Source organism: Vipera ursinii (assembly GCF_947247035.1).
Source record: "Vipera ursinii genome assembly, chromosome: 1".
Lineage (NCBI taxonomy): Eukaryota > Metazoa > Chordata > Lepidosauria > Squamata > Viperidae > Vipera > Vipera ursinii.
Window position 1 is genome coordinate 346,230,375 of NC_139512.1, and position 24,780 is coordinate 346,255,154.

The window sequence follows — 24,780 nt, forward strand, 5'->3', positions numbered from 1 at the left end:
TGTTTTCATCTACTGCTACCACATCAAAAAAATATAATTCAGGGCTCTTATGGTTTTCTTTTTTTTATTGCATTAGGAAACAAAAAAAAAACCATTAAAGCATTAAGACAGCCCTTTTATGTCCCTGCCAAGAGGATATCGTTGATTTACAGATATGCTGCCGGATAGAGTTTCCTTGCTGAACCGTTCCTCTTAACCTTCGCTCTTGTTCACACGTGCTCTCTCTCTCTCTCTCTCTCTCTCTCTCTCTCTCTCTCTCTCCTTTGCCCGTTGATTTGAAAGTTGATCAGGGAGAAAGTTCACCGGGCAGCATGCGCATGCGTGGATCATTTGTTTCACAGTGTTATGGCTACTCCATGCCACTTCGGAGGATTTGATTGGCTGCGATCAGCATGACGCTGATAATAAAGGCCATAGCAAAAGCACATATTAAGCTCTTCCGTACACAGGTCTGTCGGTTTTGTTTCTGGGAATGCACTGGGGGGGAGAAAAAGGGAAGGGTTAAAAACAATTCTTTCTGTTTTAAAAACAGACACTTTTTTTTTGAACAATTTTTATCTGACCTACAAAGGGGGAATCAAATAGCAATAACATGTAGACTTATATAGCACCCCATAGTGCTTTACAGTCCTCTCTAAGCAGTTTGCAGAGTGGGCATGTTGTCCCCAACAATCTGGATCCTTGTTTTACCGACCTTGGAAGGATGGAAAACTGAGTCAACCTTGAGATGGTCAGGATTGAACTCCTGGCAGTGCTCAGAGTTAGCCTGCAATATTGCATTCTAACTAGTGCACCACCAAGACTGCAAATGCAACTGAGATTGCCCATGGGGAAAATAGATGTGGCTCAGGATTGAATTATTGTGCTCTAGAAGTGGCTAGTATTTACTAAGTACGGAAAAGTAAAAAGCTGAGGCTGTAAGTTTACTTTGCAAATTACTGCACTGAAAAAAGTTGGAAGTCAATGCTCCCCCCCTCTCTTTTCCTCTTTATTCCATACTAATCCCTTTCTTTCTCCTTCCCATTTCCCTACTGTCTTTATTTTCATTTCTATTTTAGATCATACAATTACAGAATCATTGGGCTGGAAGGGACCTTGGAGGTCTTCTAGTCCAAACCCCTGCTCAAGCAGGCGACTCTGTACTATTCTGGACAAATGGCTGTCCAGTCTCTTCTTGAAAGTCTTTTATTGTTTATTATGATAATCCTAAGAAAACTCTGAAATAATAAAAAAAAGAAATATTGGGTTCTTGTTGCCATGCATCATTAGTGCAACTGATGTTAACTTTGCATTATAATAGAAAGTCTACAGGAAAAATACCCAACAACTTCAGAGATCACCAAGAGACCAATATCTTCCAGGTGAGCTTTTAAAAACGCTCTCAAAAGGAAAGTCGGGAGAAAAGAAGCATTAAGCCACATGATGGCAGTAGATCCTGACAATTTTCTCAACTACTAGGTCTACATGTTGTGTAAAGCCATGATTTAAGTAATTTGTTAAATAAACCACATCTGTATGAGTTCAAACTATCTTCTTGGCCATGGAGTGCAATTTACCAAGCACAATAAATGAGTTTAGTCAACACACTCAGCCACAAGCATTGTGGCTTCATGCAATCTATAAACTCAAACTATGATTTGCAACCTTGGTGCCTGAGTAACAGATCTGATTTTTTAAAAAATCTATGATTAGGAATCCCCCCTTTTTTAAAAATAGGATCGCCATGTGTTTTATCTGACAGAGAAAAATCCTCTATTGCAACTTTCTTCAACTTGGGCTCCATCTAAAAAGGTGGACTTCAGCATCCAGAATCCTTCATATTGCTGCAGGACATTTCATTGGGAGAAAGTTGTTCTGTCTAAAACAGGGGCCTTCAAACTTGGCCCTTTTATGACTTGTGGACTTCAACTCCCAAAATTCCTCAGCCAGGCACACTGGCTGAGGAATTCTGGGAGTAGAAGTCCACAAGTCATAAAAGAGCCAAGTTTGAAGACCCCTGGTCTAACAGGTTGTTCATTCCTAGTTTGTTTTAAAGATAAAAGAACCACAAAAAGAGAGAGGAAGCAAAGTAATGGTCTTTGGTGGTTCCTTCACTTTATTAAATAGCATAGCTAGGCTCTACTATGTTCAACAGAACTTATTCCATATAGGAGTAGACTTGTTACTGGTTGCTTAGAGACTGTTCAAACTTACAAAATAGATTCCCCAAAGGTACTTATGACCTGGATTCAAATTTCTGATGGTAGTCCCTCTGCCTTCCACGGTCATATTTTAGATGCTTGACAACTGACCCGCATTGATGGTTGTTTGCAGTGTCCCTGAAGCGGCAGAGTCAAAAGAGTAATTACCCTAGAATCTCTACATAGACACAAAGTGACTCAGTCCAACCTCCCCATAACTTCCGTTAACCCTTATCGAGCACCAAAATAGTGCTAACTGTGAGATTCCTGTGCATAGTGCATAGTTCCAATAAATCAGTTTAATTGGAAATTCACGTGTGGTCCTGGTCTTTCACATTCTATAGTCCCACAATCATGTGACCACAATTCATGATTTTCTTTGCTGGAAACCAGTGTTTACTTCTGGCCATTGTGGACAATGGTTCACTTAATGGCCATGGCATTCATTTAATGACTGCACCATTTTCTTTACGAACATCACATTTAAGTAACGACTGCTGCAAAAAAAAATGGGAAATCGGGTTTGGTCATGTGATTGCCTCAACTTACAACTTTCATAACATATGGCAGAAGTTCCAGGCTCCCTTATGGAAGAAAGTTGAGGACTACCTGTACAAGTGAAACATTTCACTTATTCAATGTGCTGTGAGGAAGAAGAAAGTCAAATCATTTTATGTGCTATATGGATGACAGAAACCCACCTTCAAATTCTGTTTGACAATTTCCAGAGTTCTCGTTTAAACTCTCCTCTTCATTGATGATAATATTTTCAATGTCCTTCATTGTTAAGTGGTCCTGGAATGCATGGTAGATGATTTGTTTAAGCTCCTCCAATGTTATCCGTTGCATGTCAAACTGGGGGGAAAAATGAGAATTTAGTCAGAATTTGCACTAAAGCACTATCAAATGTTCTTGCACTTTGCCCAAATCTGCCCCCCAATTTCACAAGAGATATACTGTATGCCCATGATGAAATGGCCTCTTCTTTGTTGAGCTTCTTTGGAGCTCAACACCAAGCTAGGGGTTAGTCGGTGAAATGGAACCTCCCAAATTCAATAACCAACTTTCATTGGGTTAAAATTGTACAGCTCTTGAGATCACCTCAGAGTGTCTGTGAAATCTGCACTTTTTTTATCTCAATTGTTTGGCATCCCTCCAAAAAAGCCTGTCACAAATATGACTGTAAGAAGGTTAGCTGGATGGTCCTTTGGAGGCTGACCTTCTCAGTGTGAGATGCAGTGGTATGGCTATGGAATATATGCAGAGATATAATTTCTTTGGTTATGTCATGAAGCACCATTTTGAAGAACCTGCCAAAGCCATGTCTACATGGTGGTTGGCTGAATAATAAGAAAACATAGACAGGAACAGGTAGTCTTCTAGTGTTTATGGATATTCTCAATCAGCCAAGTCATGGTTGTCCCAAAGGTACTTTTCCAAAAGGCAACTAGACTTAAGTGAACTTTACTGAAGAAGCTTCTTGGATGAGAAGTGAAACGTTTTTTTTTGGGGGGGGAACCAAGAAAGTCCAGTTGTCTTTTTGAAAGACTCCTTTGTGATAGTCTTCTAATCCAACCCCATCTGAGCAGGACACCCAAGACCCAACACACCCAACACAAGGAAGCAAGCATTTTATCCCGGGATAGCAACAAATTGGGCCTCCTGAATGAACACAATAGTTATCCATGTACATATATAATTATAGATATAGATACATAAACATCTAACTTAAAAAAAAAACATAATCCACTTCTGTCCTTTACTTTCCTCACAAACCCATTAACTACTTCTTATTCTTTTATGTCATTGCAATCATAATTTAAATATTCTGTTATCTCCCTTTATTTAATCTGTAAAATCCTTTTATCATTTTGCAATAAATTTTCAGTGACAACATTTGAAGAGGTCAGGGAAATGAGCAGTTCCTTTGAGAACTCATAATAGAATACTGATTGGTGAGTTCTCTATGGATTCTGTATATTTTTGTGACTTAGATATTGTATGCTGTAGCTCAACAAAGAGCAAAAATCTCAAACCTCTGCATGGTAGTGGTGATGATAAGCAACAATCACAATAACTGCAGAAACCTAAGTGGCATAGACCGCAGTGTGGCAGAAATACAAGCTACATCAAGTGTCAGATCTTAAACTCTAAAACTGGTTGATGCAAGTTACACATTTTAAAGAGTGAGCTTGATAGAAAACTGAAAAGATTGTTTTCCTGTCCCCCCACAAGAAGTAGCAGAACACATTTTTTTTAAAGCACCTCAGGAACTGTGGTTGTCACAAATGGCACTAGCTTTTTATAGTAACTCCAGCTGCAAGAGAAAAGAAATGCAGAGTTTGTAAATCACTCAGTTTATGGCTTGGTAAATCAGCCAGTCAGGTGGGCATCACTGTCAACCGCGAATGATAAAGGATAAAAGTGATTGATTGATTGCTATTTTTAGTAGTGACTGTGCAGGTGAATTGCAAAGCTGCTGGTTGGATGTGTGATAACGAAAAGGTAATGAAGCCAACTTTCCAAAACCAAGTCTTTTTTTTAAGTTTTTTTTTATAGCACAATTTTCAGTGGGTCACACAAAAGAAACTAAAAAAAAGCCCTTGCAATTATTACTTAGAACTCTGCATTGCACAAAGGGCATACTGTATTTTAAAACAGAAACAGAAAACCAGTCTTCTGAATAAGGATGAAAACAGCCCAAAATGATGGAAGTTATTTCAAATTATTTGGAGGGTCAGAAGCTGTGCTGAATGCTCTTTCTTTCAGATATGAGGTATAAGGTTGCTACGGCCAGAACTGTAAAGAAAAAATAAATACAGGTATTCCTCATTTACTGATTAAAATTGGAATAGGCAACTCTGTTACTAAATGATGTGGTCATAAAGTGAAACATCACGTGACCTTGCCTGAGTTACAATGTGAATTAATCAATTCTAGATGCAGCTAAGCAAACCACCATGGACCATTAGGCACAATGCCATATGAGCATAACTTGTGACTTCCTGCTGGCTTCCCCATTGACTTTGCTTGTCACGGTCGGAAGCTCGCAGGGAAGGCTGCAAATACACATGGCGATGTTGCAATGGCTGCAACTCTGAGGACTCGTTGTAAGTCTCCTTTTCAATATTGTCATAACTTTGAACAGTCCCAGAACAAGTGGTTGGTGGGGGAAGATTAGAAGCAACTTTTGCTGGCTAGGTTTCAGCAAGTGACAAAATGTAGTTGCCTGTAGCTACTCTGAGAAGCTAAGAATAATCCTGGTTATTCAAGAAGATTCCAGGACAGTTTTCTATAACAGAAAGACTGCAGATGAAGAAAATGGTGTTTTCTTCTATACTGTTGTCAAGAAAACAACACCAAAGTTGACCTTGACTCAAAGAAAATATTGCATGGCCTCAAATGCTAAGTAATATCAGTTATGATATCAGATATCAATATCCCGGATCATCCTAGTGGACGATCACTTGACTCTGAGCCAGCAGTGTGCAGCAGCTACCAAAAATGCTAATACAATCCTGGGTTGTATAAACAGAAGCATAAATCAAGATCACACAAAGTATTATTACCGCTTTATAAAACCCTAGTAAGACCACACCTGGAATACTGTAGCCAGGTTTGGTCACCATATCACAACAAAGATGTTGAGAGTTTGGGAAAAATTCAGAGAAGAGCAACTAAGATGATCAAAGGGCTGGAGACTAAAACATACGAAGAATGGCTGCAGGACTTGGGTCTGGCTAGTCTAAAGAGAAGAAAAATAGGGGAGACATGATAGCAGTGTTCCAGTATCTGAGGGGCTGCCACAAGGCAGAGGGGGCCAGGTTTTTCACCAAAGCACCAGAGGGAAGGATGAGAAACAATATTGGAAACTGATAAAAGAGAGAAACAACCTGGCATTAAGGAGAAACTTCCTGACAGTGAGGACAATCAACCAGTGGAACGGCTTGCCTCCAGAGATTATCGGTGCTCCATGACTGGAGATTTTCAAGAGGAGACTGGACATTCACCTGTCTGAGATGGTATAGGTTCTCCTGCTTAAGCAGGGGGCTGGACTAGAAGACCTCCAAGATCCCTTCCAATTCTATTCTATTCTATTCTATTCTATTCTATTCTATTCTATTCTATTCTATTCTATTCTATTCTATTCTATTCTATTCTATTCTATTCTATTCTATTCTGTTCTGTTCTATTTTATTCTATTCTATTCTATTCTATTCTATTCTATTCTATTCTATTCTATTCTATTCTATTCTATTCTATTCTATTCTATTCTGTTCTGTTCTGATTTGGATGGAAGACCACTTAGAGCAATGTTGTTCAACCTTGGCAGCTTGAAGATGTGTGTACTTCAACTTCCATAATTCCCCAGCCAGCATGCTGGAGAATTGAATTCATTGAATTCACTGTGCTTCCTATTCAAGCTTTTAAAACAGTGAGATTAGGCCATGATGTTCTCTAGTCTCACTTACCAGAAGTTATAAGTAGTTCTTGACTTATGACCATAATTGGAACCAGAATTTCTGTCTTACATCCTTGTGGTCATAAATCAAGTTGGACCTGATGATACAACAATTTGTTGTTAAATGAATCACTATGGTTGTTAACTGAATCTACCTTTCCCCAATGGGCATTTTTGCCAAAAAAAAATTTGTTACCTTAGAGTATTGGATATAAAATAGAGGTGGAAAAAATGGATGTTCTATCATTAGTTTCATCTTAAATGATTGATATAATGAACATTATTTGGCTTTTTCACTTAAAATTAGGTATACTCAGGTTTCTTCTCAAATCGTATAAATCTTTGCTTATTACTGATCTTTTAAAACTGACCTGGAAAATTTTGTTTAGAGAATGAGAGAAAGTGCTATAAATTAGTATTGGTGTGAAACGAAATCCTCCAGCAATTTTTGACAATCTTTCTGCTTTCCTGGGAAAGATACTGCTTTTTTTTTGGCCTCTTACCAAGGTCATTTTAATCATTTCCATGAATAATCTTTGGGAAACATCCATCAGAGCTGAAAGCTTTTCTTCTTTGCAGAGATTCTTGGAATAATCTCACAACTAAGAGAGATGGCAGGATCCATTGATCCACTGATCATTCTAAGGAAGGTTTGAAGTGAATAAGGCATAGATGCCCTAAGCTTTGAATCTGTGGGCCAAAGGAACACAACATGAGGATTTCTTGGCAATAGTTCAGATCTGATTTTCCACTGAGTTTTTCAGAGTTTTTATTCCTGACTTTTCACAATAGACTATAGCCCTGGTGATTTCTTATTTAAGAATTAACTTAGCCTAGCTCTTGCTTAGTATCTGAATCTTGACTAGGGGGTCAAAATACTCCACTTGCTAAGATGGGGCAGGAACAGATTTATACCATATGGACACCTGCAGATAATATAGGTAGTCCTCAACTTACAACCATAATTGAGCCCAAAATTTCTCTTGCTAAGCGAGATACTTGTTATGTGACTTTTGCTCCATTTTGTGACCTTTCTTGTCACGCTTGTTAAGTGAATCACTGCAGTTATTAAGTTAGTAACGGTTATTAAGTGAATCTAGCTTCCCCATTAACTTTGCTTATCAGAAGATTGCAAAAGGTGATGACATGATTCCAGGACACTGCAGCCATCATAAACATGAATCAGTTGCTTAGCGTCAACATTTTGATGACCTGAACATGGGGACGTTGCATCTGTCATAATTGTGAAAAATGGTCATTTTTAATATAATAACTTCAAATGGTCACTAAATGAACTGTTGTAATTTGAGGACTATCTGTAGTAGAAAAGAGAGAGATAATTTATAAAAAAAAAGATTCTTTTTCGCTATTTCTCCTTTAAAGGTTGACCCCCATCTTACACAAAAGCATGAAAAAATGTATGCAAAGCAATACATCAACAGTAAAGGAACAAGCAGTCAAGAAATAGGCTGCAGACTAACATTTGCTAGGCAAGACATAAAGACCTTGGAAAAGATATTCAGATGCCAGGATGTATCTATTATCTACAAAGATCAGGATTGTGCAAACTGTGGTATTCCCTGTGACACTCAGTGGAAGTTGGACTTTGAAGAAGCAGGATAGGAATATTGAAGCTTTTGAACTTTGGTGTTGGAGAAGACTCCTGAGAATATTGTAGATAGCCAAGAAAACAGACCAATGGATCATAAAGGAAATCAACTTGTTTTCACTCAAGACACAAATGACCAGGCTCACATTAACCTATTTCAGACATTATGCAAAGACCCAACTCTCTGGAAAATGCTGGAAAGGACAGAAGGAAAAAGAAAAAAGAGGACAACAAGGAGCAAGATGGCCAGGGATGCAATGTTAGAAGACCTGAAAGATTAATTTAAAGACAGGCTCTCATGGAGAACATCTATCCATGTGGTTGTCCCAAAGATGCTTTTTTCAAAAGGATACTGGACCTTCTTTGCTTCTCCTTGAGGATGTTTCGCTTCTCCTCCAAGAAACGTCTTCTGAACTGAAGAAGCTTCTTGGATGAAAAGCAAAACCTCTTCAAGGAGAAACAAAGAAAGTTTAGTTGCCTTTTGAAAAAGCACCTTTGGGACAACCATGACCAGTGGAACAACCTGCCTCCAGAGGTGGTGAATGCTCCAACACTTGGAGGTTTTTAAGAAGAGACTGGACAGCCATTTGCCTGAAATGGTATAAGGTTTCCTGCCTGAGCAGGGGGTTGGACTAGATGACCTCCAAGGTCCCTTCCAACTTTATTATTATTATTATAATTTCAATGACCTGGATGGCTGAGAATTTCCATAGATATCCGTGTGATTGCTAAGTGTTGACAATGACTTGAAGTCAGACAATCAATCAATCTTTCAGAAGAGAAGCTGGGACTGTCCTAGCAAAGTTTGCGAAAAGTTATCTTTCAATAGGAATGTCAGCTCAAACAGAAAATTGCAAAAAATATTTGTGCGTTGAAGAAAATAGAAAAAATGCGTTTATTGTGGAATGGTGTGTACAAAATAAATGGGAAATCTTATCCCCTGATTTCGTTTCCCCCCAGAAATTTATGATATCTGACTGGCAAAACGAACTGCCAATGGAGCTTTGGACTGCCCCCGACCTTCGCTTGTTTCGCCGGGACTTAAAAACCTGGTTGTTCGAATTGTCTGGCCTGGACTGAGGGATTTTAAATTTTAAAGTATTTTAATTAAATCATATTAAATTATATTAAATTAATTTTAAAATTTTAATTTTATTGTTATTATGAATTGTGGGCTTGTACTAATTTAATTCCATTTTATTCTCTTTTTGTACTGTTTTAACTGCCCTGTGAACCGCCCTGAGTCCTTCGGGAATAGGGCGGTATATAAATTTAACAAATAAATAAATAAAACAGACAGAAGGAAAACTCAGATCAGATGAAAGAGATAGCCTAGGAAAAGATGACATTTACTGCTATTGTTTATTGGATCCATTGAAGGGTGTTAGGTATGTACTCTCACTGGGTCACTGGAGAATTTTGTCCTACAACTTTAAAAGCTGTGTGGATTAATATATGGATTAATCACATACCTGCGGACACTTTTATAGTATCCCAATGAATGTATATCTTTCTCCTTATCCAGGTGGTTTACAGGCTATGGGATGAAATATTAATGATGAATTGTACTGATGCAGTGCATTACATATGTGCAACTATGAGTTAAGGTCATAATTTCAGAAGGAAAAAAAAGGAATAAAGGAAGATTAAGCTTGTGCTATGATTTGGAATGTTAAATTCTGAGGAACATATGTCCCGTGCCCCTATTTCTATCAACGTGGATAGATTAACTCACAAATTAATATATTAATTTATAAATTTATTAAAATAATAGCTGCTATTTTGAGAGGAAAAGTATTAAGGGAAATTAATCAAGAAGAGCAAGAGTACATTGTAAAATTGCAATTATTATTCTAATAAATTTAATGGATACATTTATATTCCTCTTAATCTCTGCAGTTTCAGCAGAACAATATTTCTTAACCTCAGCAACTTTTAAGATGCGTGGACTTCAACTTCCAGAATTCAGCAGCTAGCATGTTTGTGTGTGTGTGTTTGTGTGTGTGTTAGAGTTGCATGAGCAGAACGACCCTTCCAGCTCTATTCTGATTGATTAAGTCAGAACTAGAGTCCACACATTCTAAAGTTGCAGAAGTTAAGAAATCATGTTATAGAACTTCCTAACAATAAGATGAGATCATCTCGAGCTGTAAAGCAAAACAGAAATATCAATTTAGAAGAGGTACAAATCAGCCTGCATATCCCTCAGAATTTAAGATGAAAACTTCACAAGGAAAGAAAAAAAAAAAAAGAAAGGAAGAGACCTGGTCACCTACACATCTTGAGTGTATCTCAGTGAAGAACTTCATGCCAGAAGCAAGTTCTTAAGTTCTTAGTCAAGGCAAGGAAGCAAAGTGATGAAACTGCTTCAAAACTTTTGTGTCCTCTTTGTCACCATCCTAAAATGGTAGAGGCTTTTTTTTCCCCCACAGCTAAAAGGGGCTGTAAACAGGCAAGAAATATCGGAGAAAATGAATGTGTTCTCCTTCATGCTTGTCGAGCTTCATGGCTTTCATTTCTAGAGGACCTAAATGGGATTTTGAGGAGTGCTTCTAAGGGACGCGGTGGCTCAGTGGGTTAGGACGCTGAGCTTGTCGATCACAAGGTCGGCAGTTTGGTGGGTCGAATCCCAAGTGCCACATAACAGAGTGAGTGCCTGTTACTCGTCCCAGCTTCTGCCAACCTAGCAGTTTGAAAGCACATAAAAATGTAAGTATAAAAATAGGGACCACTACGGTGGGAAGGTAATAGTGTTCCATGCACCTTTGGCGTCCAGTCATGCCGGCCACATGACCACGGAGACGTCCTCGGACAAGTGCTGGCTCTTCGGCTTTGAAACGGAGATGAGCACCGGCCCCTAGAGTCAGAAACGACTAGCACGCATGTGCGGGGGAACCTTTACATTTACCTTTTTCTAAGGGTTGCTGACTAGGGTGTCTTCCTGGAGGATCTGACAAAGCTTTATGAAGTGGTGCTATTGGAAGTGAGTGCTGACCAAAGCCTCGGGGAGTTGCTAAGGAGGAGACTTTGAATGTATTCATCATCAGGAGCTTTAAAGGGCTAGTGATAGCCAAGGAGATGAGCAGCTTGTTCTCCTTCAGTGTTTACCAAAGCTTTGAAGAGTAATGTCAGTGGAAGTGAGCAGTGTTCTCCACTAAAGCTTTGTCCAAGGGTTTAACTAAAATATTAATTAAAAACAAATCCCTACAAGTGACTTCTTCAGACTCTGCTGAAATACGGTCCTAAATAAGCAAATATCAGCAGTTACATTGGCAAAATCTTGGGGAAATATCTCACAACAAATAGAAAATCTTCTTGACTTGTCCCCCAAAATTAAACAGATTACTCCAGTGTTTCTAGGTTGGCTGGGGAATTCTGGGAGTTGAAGTACACACATCTTCAAACTGCTAAGGTTAAGAAACACAGGGTTATGCTTAGCAAAGATGCTGAAACAGATCTCACCAATATATAATAAGTGCAATGATGCTTTGCCAACTTTGTAGCCACAACGTAGACCAGCAGCCCCCAACCTTTTGGGCACCAGGGACCAGTTCCATGGAGAGAAGTTTTTTTCCACGGACCAAAGGGAGCAGCCTGCATCCCACAGATGGGGCTTTGTGTGGCCTGGCTTCTGGCATGCTGCGGCCTGGTGCCAGTCCATGGACTGGGGGTTGGGGACCCTTGATGTAGACTCAAATACGTGCTCTTACACAAAACTAGCCATATTTCTCCATTCCCAGCCATTTCTTCTGGCACTTTCATTTCTTTGAGCATTTTCATATCTCAAGTGACTCTACAGGATTGGTGAATAAATTGTGAAGCACGGTGTTGAAGCAAATATTCAGAAAGTGTTATGTAGAGATAGTCTTTGACTTAGGACAGGTTGCTTAGCAAGCATTAAAAGTTACCACAGACCCTTAAAAATGGTACTTATGACCCAGATTCAAACTTCCAACAGCTGCCTCCCCGGTGATGTGATTGCATTTTGGGAGCTGGCAACCATTTGCACTGCAGCCATTTGCAGTGTCCAATAGTCACGTGACTGCAATTTACACTAATATCACTCTCAGGATATGCAAGGAGACAGGGCTGAGGAAACAAACAGACTTTAGCTGGATGTCAGGAAGATGGGTCAAGATAGAGGATGACTCTCATCCCTGAATCTGGAACATCTGTGGTGGATCACCTGTGGGTCTCAACAGATCACATTTTTGTAAGGTTCTGGAGGGCAACTGAGTGTCAGCAAACAGCAATGGGGAAACACAACTCTTGCCTGCCATCTAGTGGTCAAGTAGATTTTTTCAGTCTTGATGTAGTAGATGTATAATAATGTCATTCATCCCCAGCAAAATACAGAAGGGTCACCATGATTAGGAGAAGAGATTCTAGTGACCAACTATTAGCTACGAAACTGAGTGAGGTTTTAATCCCTAGTGCAGGGGTAAGCAACCTTGGCTCTTTTATGACTCATGGACTTCAACTGCCAGAATTCCTGAGCCAGCATTCTGGGAGTTGAAGTCCATGAGTCATAAAAGAGCCAAGGTTGCCTACCCCTGCCCTAGTGGTTGACTTGCAGAAATCACTGCTCATGCATGAGCCATCTGCCAATTGGTTTAAAAGAGATTTGTTTCCCCTCCCTTAAGAATGACAGATGACATTAGCAAGTAATAACTGTCAGCTGCTTTCTCTTTCACAGTGGGATGATACATCTATGAGTCATACCAATTGCTTTGGTGTACTTAGACTGATATTTTTTTTATATTTAGACTAGGTTTAAAAATTTTTTTTAAAAAAATGTTGAAGTGGGAACTAAGTATCTCAAGATACCTCCATGGATGGATGGATTTATTAATTTATTTAGCACAGGGCACCATGGGATGGAATAAAGCTGTGGTTGCACAAAGTGCAAATAGCAGCAACCAAAAATAAAACAGAACTAAACCAAACCCTAATCATTCTTCCCTTCAGTTAGGGAGAGCAATGGCAACTGAAACACTTCAATTATAGAATCACATAATAGGACAAAGGTCTGCAGGATCCAATTTGGGTCAGTCCCTGAGCCCAGAGGTTTAGTCTTCTGAGCTTTTAGACTTGGACCCATCTTCAGGGGACTCCTCTCTCCCCGAATGTGTGCTTTGGACTATTCCATGCATAGTATTTATGTGTTGCCTGGTTCTGTGTGGCCCCCTAGCTGTTGATTGGGGTATTGATGCTGGCCACTAAGTCATTGGCTGTTGTCTCCTTGTGCTGCCAAGTCCTTGGCTCCTAGATACCTGATAAGCCAGGCATGTCAAACTCACGACATCATGTGACATCGCACAACATATTGGGACTTCTTCCACATTGCCGGCAATGGGGTGGTCGCGGTTTTGGCGTGATGCATCTGGCCCGTGGGCTGGCAGTTTGACATGCCTGTGATAAGCTGATGGTAAATCAGCACTTCTGTTAACTGAAGACTTCGCAGCACAAGGAAACTATGGCCAATGCCTTAATAGCTGGCCATCGACACCCCAATCAACAGCCAAAAAGCCACACACAACCAGGCACTATATATATATATACTACACATAGAATACACCAAAGCACACATTCTAGTGAAAGAGAAGTTCTCTGAGGATGGGCTTCAGCAGGAGTCTGAAAGCTTGAAAGATTAAACCTGTGGTCCCAGTGACCAACCCAGAATGGATCCTGCAGCAGGCATATTTGCCTTCATTCATGAAATAGAGGTCTCTCTTAAATCAACGGAGGTGACCTCCCTTACTTTAAGGTCACTGAGCAGAAGTGGAAGACATCTATTGGGCATGTTCTAGAACAGGGGTGTCAAACTCAATTTCTTTGAGGGCTGCATCAGCATTGTGGTTGCCCTCAGGGGGCCGGGTGGGTATGGCCGGGGTGGGCGTGGCCTACTGCATGGGCGTGGCTAGAGTGCATATGGCCTACTGGGTGGGCATGGCCAGCTCTACATCGTTGGCATCAAGGGTGCCTATGAGGGCCTGGGCAGGAGTGGGACAGATCTGAGGGTCTCTGGCAGAAGGAGGGTCTCTGGGCCAGGGCCAAGGCAGTGGGGACCGTTCCCTCACTGTTTCCAGGATGGCTTCGCGGGCCGCATGAAACCACTTCGCGGGCCGGATCCGGCCCCCGGGCCTTGTGTTTGACATGTCTGTTCTAGAACAAGGGTGTCAAACTGGCAGTGTGCAGGCTGGATGTGTCACGCATAGGCCATGATCATCCTGGCTCCACAAAGGCAGGAAATGTTGTGATATATCACGGTACATCATGTGACGTGATTGAGTTTGACACCCGTGTTCTAAAACCAAACCATAACTGGGATCAGTTCCAAGCTCAACCCCAAGGCAGGAACTGAAATTAAGTGATCCCCCCAAAAAAGGCTTCCAGCTTCTACTTGAACATACACGTAAAAGGATGTCCATCCCCTTCCTTGATAACTTTTACTGCTATCAAGTAAAGATCAGCTTTTACTGTTAGGAATCTTATCCTAAGATTCAGCTGGAATCTACCTTCCCATAACTTAAATCCTGGATTCTATATTCTGCATTCTAGAATATGAAAGAACAAGTCTTGACCTTCAGCATGAAATTCCTTTCAGGTATTTGACAAAACGCTATCACATTTCTTGAAGGGTGAATTCATTTAGTCTTCAGGACTGCAAATGTAATCAAAGATTTTTAATGCCCCTCGTGGCCCCACATTTTCCTCCAAGCAAAAATGACCCAGAAAGCAAGAAGTGGAATTTTTTAGAGATATTTGTAATTAAGAATGATGAAATATCCAAGATTTAGAAATGAGCTTAACAAAACAAAGGAAAAAAAATAGCCATGAAATGGCTTTGGGATTGCTGTCATCCAATTTAATTCCGAATGCATTGTTTCAGATGGAAAGAGAAGAAGGAAGGAAATCTCACTAAAGTCTTCATAGATGGAAAAAATAACGTTTTGCTCTTTTATTACAACCATATGCTGCATTTTGTGAGAATAACCTCTCTTTCCTGGTACTGTCACCTCTCTAACACTGCAGTCCTCCAATTAAATCTTAAAGGGGTGCCTTTCATGGACCTTTCTCAAATCATTAAGCATGAGAAGCTGGGGAAGTTGCAAAGTGATGGCAAGATACATCAGGCAAACAGCAGTAGCATTTTACTACCATCTGGAACAAGGAAGTATGCTTAAAAACAAAGGAAAACAAAACTATAAATATATTTTAAACCTCTTAAAAAGAGCTAGGAAAACAGTTATTCCTGCTCTTTGTTCTGTGCAAAAAATGCCCCGTTTCGAATGCACAACTAGGATCTTACCAGTCTATTTTTCAAAAACCTCCAGTGATGGTGTCTTCCAGTACTTGAGGGGCTGTTACAAAGAAGAGGGGATTATCTTATTCTCTAGGGCAGGGGTCCCCAACCCCCAGTCCATGGACCAGTACCGGACTGTGGCATGCCGGCAACCGGTCCGCACAAACAAGCAAAGCCCCATCCGCGGGATGCAGGCACCACACAAAACTACGCACCCTCCGGTCCACAGAAAAACCTCTCTCCATGGAACTGGTCCCTGGTGCCCAAAAAGATTGGGGAACTCTGCTCTAGGGCACCAGAGGACAGAACAAGAATTAACGGGAGGAAGCTTGTTAAAGAGAGATCCAACCTAAAAGTAAGAAGAAGTTTTCTGACCATGGGAACAATTAATGAGTGGAACAGCTTACCTCCGGAAGTTGTGGATGCTCCATTGGTGGAGGTTTTGAAAAGTAGACTGGTAGATCCTACCAAGCTTTTGGACCCCTGCTGGAGCCCATCTTTGTGGAACTTCTCTAGCAGAGAGTGCGCTTTGGGCTCTTCTCTGTGTGGTATTTATATGGTGCCCGTTGTATGTGGCTTTCTAGATGTTGATGGGTTTTGATGGCTGGGCGGCGGTTGTTTGCTTGTGGTGACAAGCTCTCACCTCCAAAGGTAAAAGGTAAAGTTTCCCCTGCACATGCGTGCTAGTCATTTCCAACTCTAGGGGCCGGTGCTCATCTCCGTTTCAAAGCCGAAGAGCCAGCACTTGTCCGAGGACGTCTCCGTGGTCATGTGGCCGGCATAACTAGACGCCAAAGGCGCACGGAATGCTGTTACCTTCCCACCATAGTGGTCCCTATTTTTCTACTTGCATTTTTACGTGCTTTCGAACTGCTAGGTTGGCAGAAGCTGGGATGAGTAACAGGCGCTTACTCTCTTACGCGGCACTCGGGATTCGACCCACCAAACTGCCGACCTTCTGATCGACAAGCTCAGCGTCCTAACCCACTGAGCCACTGCGTCCCTACCTCACCTCCAACGTACTTGATAAACTGGTGGTACTTAGGAGGTGAGGACTTAAGTGTTTAGTATAAGCATGAGTCTGAAAGCTGGGCAGACAAAACCTCTGGTACTCGTGACTGACCCAGTTTGGATCCTGCAATATTATCCTGGGACATGTATATTCACCTTAATTTGTGGCAGATCCTAGTTGTGCATTCAAAACTGGGCATTTTTGCACAGAGCATGGAGCAGACATTCTACTTCTGTATCTTCCTGTCCAAGTTCAGAGACTGGTGTTAGGACTCATATCTGCACACTATGTGAAAGCTTCCCCTGCTGTTCCCTGTTGATTCTCCTTTCTCAACCTGCTATTTCCCCAGCTCCCACTCCTGAGAATTGCTTGTCATGACAGAAACCAACCAAGAGCAGCAACTACCTCCAAAATAGCAACTGCACCAAGCTGAGTCGCCTGGCCTTTTTGGCATATTCTGCTGTTTAGTTCTGAAAGGTGTTTTAATTTTGTAGAACTACGCGTCATTTCCTGCCGAGCATGTTTCTGCTTTGGCAACTTGCCCTTCTTGGAGTCATTGCCAGAATACTAATGAGAAGGTTACCATGGAAATAGAAGCATTATTTGCGGCTGCATAAGACCCCAGTTTTTTTATGAAATACATCCCAAGGTGTGATTGTCTCACTGATGAAAGATATGCAAAGTTGGGCAAAATCTCTCTCACACACATACACACATGTAACAACCCTAGCCCAATCTCCTATTACGAGGAACAGAATCCCTGAAAATTGAAGCCACAAAGAAGAGGGGGGGGGTCAACTATTTTCCAAAGCACCAGAATTCAGGACAAGAAGCAGTCTAGAACTAAGGAGAAATTTCCTGACAGAACAATTAATCAGTGGGATAACTTGCCTCCAGAAGTTGTGATTGCTCCAATATTGGAGGTTTTTAAGAAGCTACTGGAGAACCATTTGTCTGAAACAGGGTTTCCTGCTTGAGCAGGGAGCCAGAACAGGGTCCCCAACCCCCAGTCCGTGGACTGGCACCTGTCCGCAGCATGACAGCAAGTGGGCCGCACAAACAAGCAAAGCTCCATCCTTGGGATGCAGGCAGTATTCAAAACCACATTCCCTCTGGTCCGTGGAAAAATCTTTCTCCATGGCATTGGTCCCCGGTGTCCAAAAGGTTGGGGGTATTTGGACTAGAAGACCTTCAAGGTCACTTCCAACTCTGTTATTCGGTTGTGTTCTGAAAAAGGAATATTTTAACCTGGAAGTAAATTACGATTTCTTCTCCCTTCGAATCCTCTACGCTAACTCCACCCGAAGACCTGTCTAGAGATTCTCAAAACTGTGGTTTGGGATAACTGGAGATGAGAACTCTGAGGTCACAAATATGTTTGAGATGATTGCACTTAAAAAAAAAAAGAAGTCTGAACAAATTTGCACTGTCCAAATTTACTCTAACTTTGCTAGTTACTTGCATTGCCTGTGAAAAGCTCCAGAAAGATATTGCCGTATTTATTTACTTATTAAATTTATATGCTGCCCATCTCACTGTCAAGAGACCCTGGGTGGCTATGGTTGTGGTTCTGAAGATTAAAAATAACTGATCTATTTAATTCTTGTACAACCCCAAACCTAGTAAAATCTGTTTTCTTTTTGGGGGAGGGGGATTGCAGAAATGGATAGGTAGTCTTAACTTATGACCCTTTGTCTAGTAACTGCTTGAATGACATTGAAAAAGTGACTTTTGATGGGTCCTTGTACTTTTAACATCACAGTATCCCATGGTCATATGATCACTTGGCAACTGACATGTATTTATGACTGTTGCAACAGATTAAGGTCACATGAATACCATTTGTGACCTTTTCAGGGCATGTCCAACAAAGAAAATCAGTGGGGAAATCTGGATTCTCTTAACGGCTGCAGCAAATAAAGTCATAAAATTGGGGGAGGCTCACTTAAGACGACACTATTTAGTGATGGAAATTCTGGTCCCAACTGCAATAGTAAATTGAGGACTATCTGTATTCTAGCAAGAGGCCATGGTGCTATAATGATTCAGATCCCTGGGCCAGTCTCAAGATTTAAAGCTGGTAGTCTTCAACTTATAACCATTCGTTCAGTGACTATTTGAAGTTACTATGTACTGAGAAATGCAACATGACCATTTTTCACACTTACAACCATTGTAGCAGGCCCGTGATCACATGATCAAAATTCAGATGCTTGGCAACTGGCATGTATTTATGACGGTTGCAATGTCCTGGAGTCATGCGATCCCCTTCTGTGACTTTCTAAAAAGCGAAGTCAATGGGGAAGCCAGATTCACTTAACAGCCGCTTGGGGGGGGGGGGGCGAAAGCCCTAACAAGCAGGCATATACATAGAATGAAGGCTACTGCTAAGCTTGTAAGCCGCCCTGAGTCTTCGGAGAAGGGCGGGATATAAATGGAACTAAAATAAATAAATAAATAAACAGCCATGTTACTAACTTAACAACTGCAGTGATTCATTTAATAACTGTGGCAAGAAAGATCGTAAAATGGGGCAGAGCTCACTTAACAGCTATCTTGCTTAGCAACAGTAATTCTGGGCTCAACTGTGGTCATAAATCAAGTCCTACCTGTATCAGGAGAAAGTTACTAGGATGTATTGAGATCTAATATGCCAACCAACACCCACCTACTTCTGAGTATAAAAACGGTCTCAGTGTGGGGACAGGAAAAGGTTGTGGCACTCAGCACACTGACAATATCCCAAAGTGTGCTGCAGATTAAAAAAAAATCAAAAACCACCAAATTATGTGGGAAGACTCACTAGGAATTAAAAAAAAACCTGACAATGTATTAATGGCGTTATGGAATGATTGCACTTGGAGTATGGTGTAGAGGACATTGCAAGGTGGAAAAGGTGAAGAAGTAGCAGTCAACGTGATTAGAAGCTTGAGCAGCTTCCTATCAGGAAGATTACAGTGTTCCTGGAGATTTTTTTCTTTTTTTAAATTAAAGCAAAAACAAATTAAAGGGGATGGAAGAGATACCGGTATATGTACAGTAGTCATGGACAGTAATGTGGATAGACAGCAATTCCCCAGCTTCTCTTACATAAACGTAGAACCTGAGGTCACCCAATTAAAGTTATATGCAGGGAGAATTCAGAACTAATAAAAGAATGACTTTATTGTCTGCCTTATGGTGGCAAAAGAATGAAAAAATAAATTCATAGAAGATGAGGTCAGTAGTATCAGGTGTTGATTGCAGTTCCTTCCTCCAGAATCACCCCCTAATTATACCTGTTTTCAGCCTTTGTCTTTCTGTTCATATGGATGAGATTTTAAATGTTGATACGGAAAAAGGTAGCCTTTCACTCAATTCAGCAGGGCTAGGTTTATCATCTTACATTCTTGAAATCATTAGCGAGAAGTATATGCAATCGCTAAATTGATAAGTAATCCTTAATTTATTACTGTAATGGAGCCTGTCCGTCATGGTCAGAAGTCAATATGATCATGTGACTGACCTGATCTTAAACACCTTTTCACAGCAGTTATTAAGCAAACGTAGCGGTCATAAAGTGCCCTCACGGTTGTTAAGTGAACACTACATCCGTTAAATGAATCCATGGTTCGCTCTGAGCATGCTTTTGCTGAAAACCAGGAGCAACTGTCCTCCTTCCTTTTATCCCCACAGCAACAATGCCTTTGATGCAGGCCGGTTTGAGAGAGATGACAAACCAAGGGTCACCCAGTGTAACGGTGTGTGAGAATGACCTTGGGAGACAGGAGCGGGGAACGCTTCCTAGCAGGTGGTCAGATGAAGGACAGCATAGCCCACAGCTGTATAATGAGTAGAGAAAGAGGCCACCCCAAGTTCTCAGGCTACAAAGGAGACGGCGGGAGACCCGTAGTTTCAAACTCACAAGATTCTATTAATGTAACCTCACAATGAAATAGAATAAGCTCATCTGGTCATGTTTCCTGTCTGGTCAACCTGGGAAGGCTGCCACCCAGTGAGCACTAAGGTGAAAATGCCTTAAATACAACATTACATAGGCCCTCCCTTCCTTCTTATCAACTGTTACAGGAACCAGTCAAAATAAATATAATAAACATGCACATTTGGGGCACGTTCAACATTTGCAATTTTGAACGTGCTTTTATCCATCTACAATCAACCATTTTAAAAACAGCTTAATTTGAACGTACTTTTGTTGTAGTCCGCTTTCCCATTCTGTGCAACCTCTACAGCATACGTAATTGGAACACTGAAGTGCAATCAGAGCTCATACGAAGCCAGTAAATTCTTTATCACTCTTATTGAGTCACACCAGAAAATGTTTAGGCAGGCTGAGGTGGTTTGTATGGAAAGGAAATCCCAGAGGATATCTCTTTATATTCTTACAAATAGAGAGACAGCACAGTTCCTGGTTTTGAGAGGCTCGTAGCAAAGCGGTTTCTGATGGTGGGCCTCACCTGCTAGATTCAATAGCTACAGTAAAATGCCATAGATATAGGATGGGCAAGAAAAAGAGTAACTCCTGTTATAAATGGCATGATTAATTCTGTTTTTGGAAGATGTATAGGAGAAATAGATAACAGTTATAGGTAATTCTCGATTTATGACCACAATAGAGCCCAACATTTCTGTTGCTAAGCAAAACAGTTGAGTTTCCCCCCATTTTAGGATGGTTCTTGCCACAGTTGTTAAGTGAATCGCTGCAGTTGTTAAGTTAGTAACACGGTTGTTAAGTGAATCTGTCTTCCCCATTGACTTTGCTTGTCAGAAGGTGGCAAATGGTGATCACATGATCCTGGGACATTGCATCTGTCATAAATAAACATCCAAATTTTGATCATTTGACATGGGGGATGCTGCAACAGTTGTAAGTGTAAAAAAATGTTTATAAGTCACTTTTTTCAGTGTGGTAGCAATTTCAGTCACTAAATGAATGGTTGTTAAGTTGTGTATGTTCTCTATAGCACACTGGATGACCACTGTTTGAACACATTTGGGCATTATTAATCAGTCAACTGTATTTTCAAGCAGACTCTTGAGATCAGATTTGAAAATGCCTGATGACTTTCCAAATTTTTATGGTAAGTTTCTTTAAGAGGAAAATAAGCTGGTTGTATTTTGGATGGGGCAAATTGTTCCATTTCTTCTCTGTTTCATGTATTCACTGATGACTATTCAAGGTTAAGCAACTTCTATCCACGTTTTCTAACCTGCTATAATTAAAATAATATGTAAAACTCAGGAAAATTCAGATTTCTTTCTAGACAATACAAATTTTGTAAGTGGTTTTCTCTAATATATGCACATTTTGAGCCAAAAAAACTATATCCCCAAATTACAAGATTGAGAAAACCCACAGGATAATTGTCCTCGCTTTATATTAATCAAGACCAACTTAAGTTCTGCACATCAAGGCTTGCAAATTGCTGTAGATAATTACTTGGCAATGACCTTTCTGGATCACATCAGGGCCATAACAAATCCTGAAAAAGTTTATAGAAAGCTTTTCACATCCACTATAGCTCAATAACGCTCCTTTCGAGAGAATTGGAGACACATTAAAACCATGCCAATTCAATTAACCTTATAAAATTAAGTTAAAATAATAAGAAAATAACACAAAATAGAGAAAACAGCTGGTAATAACTGGAAGTTTAAACAACTCTGACAAGACTTTTTTTTAGCCTTTAAATCTCTAAGGAGCTTGAAATTGGATTTCACCCAAATCAAAGGAAACTCAGCATCTTTTAATGTCTTCACAGTATAATCCAGCCCCATGAAAAATCCCCAAAGAAGAAAACCTTTCAGGTATTAATTAGGAACCAACTGGAAAACTCTGGCATTAAAGGCATTGGTTACAGTGGAGATTTCCGTGGAAATACTAATTTTCTAAGATATTTATAGATCTTTAATAGCAATTAAATCTCCCAGCAGTATCTAATTTATATAGCCCATTTGGCTTTTCCAATTTTTATTCTGTGGTAAAGAAAGCATTTATTTCATTCTCTCATTGGTCTTCCAAGAAATTCAAGACAACAAAGAAAACAATGGTGTTTGCCTGCTAGATGATCAATATAACACCATTTCCCTTAGGTAATAAAAGTTCCCTCATGTCAGGCGTGGTTCCTTTGAAAAAGAGAGAACAAGGGAAGGCATTTTGAGAGGAAAAAAATATATTAGTTCTATGTAGTCATTCTTGCATGACCTCTAAACAGGTCTGGCTAATACATGGCTGGGACATAATGGAAAATTCCAAGGCTGTACATGTAGAATGGAATGATAAGTAAATTTCTTGACAGTTAGAACAATTAATCAATGGAACAACCTGCCTCCAGAAGTTGGGAATGTTCCAACACTGGAAGTTTTTAAGAAAAGACTGGACAACCATTTGTCTGAAATGGTATAGGGCACAGGTGTCAAACTCACCACATCATGTGACGTGTCACGACATATCACAACTCTTTTTGCATTGCCGGGAATGGGGTGGGTGCAGGTTCAGTATGATGAAACCGGCCCTCAGGCCGGCAGTTTGACATCCCTGGTATAGAGTTTCCTGCCTGAGCAGGGGGTTGGACTAGAAGACCTCCAAGGTCCCTTCCATCTGTATTATTATTGTTACTGTTATTATTATTTAAACAACAAAGCAATACATTAATACAGCAGAGGAAGAATAGAAAACTACTTATTGGTCTACCAACTTTGATACTGACCAAAGACATTTACCAGAATTATGTAGAATTCTTGGGTATTTCTGCATGGAAAAAACAACTGACCTGTAATCTTTTTTTTTTAAGGTGTAGCAGAGGAAAGAGTATTGCACCAAGTGCTGACCCTGAACATTCCAAAAGTAAAATGCTCTGGACACCACAGGGGTTCTCACTTGCAGATTAATTTGGGAGCTGTAGATTCTGTACATTTTTATTGGAATTTACCTCACAACACGCAGCATTTTTGCTCACCTACATCAGTAGCAGTGACTCAGTTGGATGTGTTTGGAGAGGGACAGTTTAAAGCAATGAACATGACATCTAAAAGCAAAAATATTGCCCTCTTCGTATGTTTTAGGAGAAAAGCACACATAGGTACTAACTGATGGCTCTTTTGGTTTGCAGGAAATATTTTCACTCAATTGGTGAAAGTTTGCTAATAAATTCCAATAAAATAAATAAATTTATGTTGCTCAGTGGCAACCTTGAGTGGCTAAGATGGACTAGCAAGCCAGATTAAACATGGTGAAGACTCTGGACTGTGTGCATTCCATGCTCGATCAAACTAAGGTAAAAGAAGCTAGTTTTGGATGTACCATGTTATCGGAATCTACCATTCGGTTTTGTGAACCAGGCCATCATATTAAACCATAAGAAAGTGAATGTGTGTTGATCAGGGAGGAAAGTTTAAGATTCAACCCAAAAGACAGGAACAATCTTAGATTAAACAGCCAACAAAGCCAGGTAAACCAATCAGAAAGGAGCTGCACAAGCTGCAACCATCCTAATCAAGACACACAATAAATAGGCACACATAAAAAGCCAGCGAACCCCAGTCCCTTGTGTCAGAGCACTAACAATGTTATCTAATTTGGTAATGTGTTTACAAGAAAAAAATGGGTGGAAAACAAATTTAATAAATAGTTACATGATAGATAGATAGATAGATAGATAGATAGATAGATAGATAGATAGATAGATAGATAGATAGATGGATGGATGGATGGATGGATGGATGGATGGATGGATGGATGGATGGATGGATAGATAGATAGATAGATAGATAGATAGATAGATAGATAGATAGATAGATAGATAGATAGATAGATAGAGAAAATGTTTCGTTCACTTCCACACTTGTTTTGTTCACATCAAAATGGCCAATACCTTTCCATAAGCATACTACACATCCATGTTTCTCAACCTTGATAACTTTAATATCTGCAGACTTCAGCTACCAGAATTCCCCACCAGCATAAGGAATTCTCAGATTTCCTCATACCTTATTTGTTGCAAGAAAGACACAGGTTGTTGCTATCAATGAAACCACAGCTGGAATTTAGACACACACATTTTGACATATTGAATTTGAAATACCTCAAGCTGGAAACTCTTTTGGTCTGTTCCAATTTCACACATTTTTCCTGACGGCGTTTGAAACTTACCAGAAATATTCTAAACTTGAATATGGGTTATTCCAAGGTCAGAACAGTTTAAAACAGCA

At 40.2% G+C, this 24,780-nt stretch overlaps 1 protein-coding gene across 1 annotated transcript in view; it reads right to left on the bottom strand.

The window, feature by feature from the left end:
* Positions 1 to 228: 228 nt before the first annotated feature.
* Positions 229 to 24,780, bottom strand: part of CALN1 (calneuron 1) — a 172,407-nt gene continuing 147,855 nt past the window's right edge. The window contains exons 5-6 of the mRNA XM_083379880.1: positions 2,882 to 3,035; positions 229 to 477 (exon numbers count right to left, since the gene is read on the bottom strand). Coding sequence (XP_083236006.1) covers positions 350 to 477; positions 2,882 to 3,035 — 282 coding nt within the window. The 3' untranslated portion in view covers positions 229 to 349. The remainder of the gene's footprint in view (positions 478 to 2,881; positions 3,036 to 24,780) is intronic.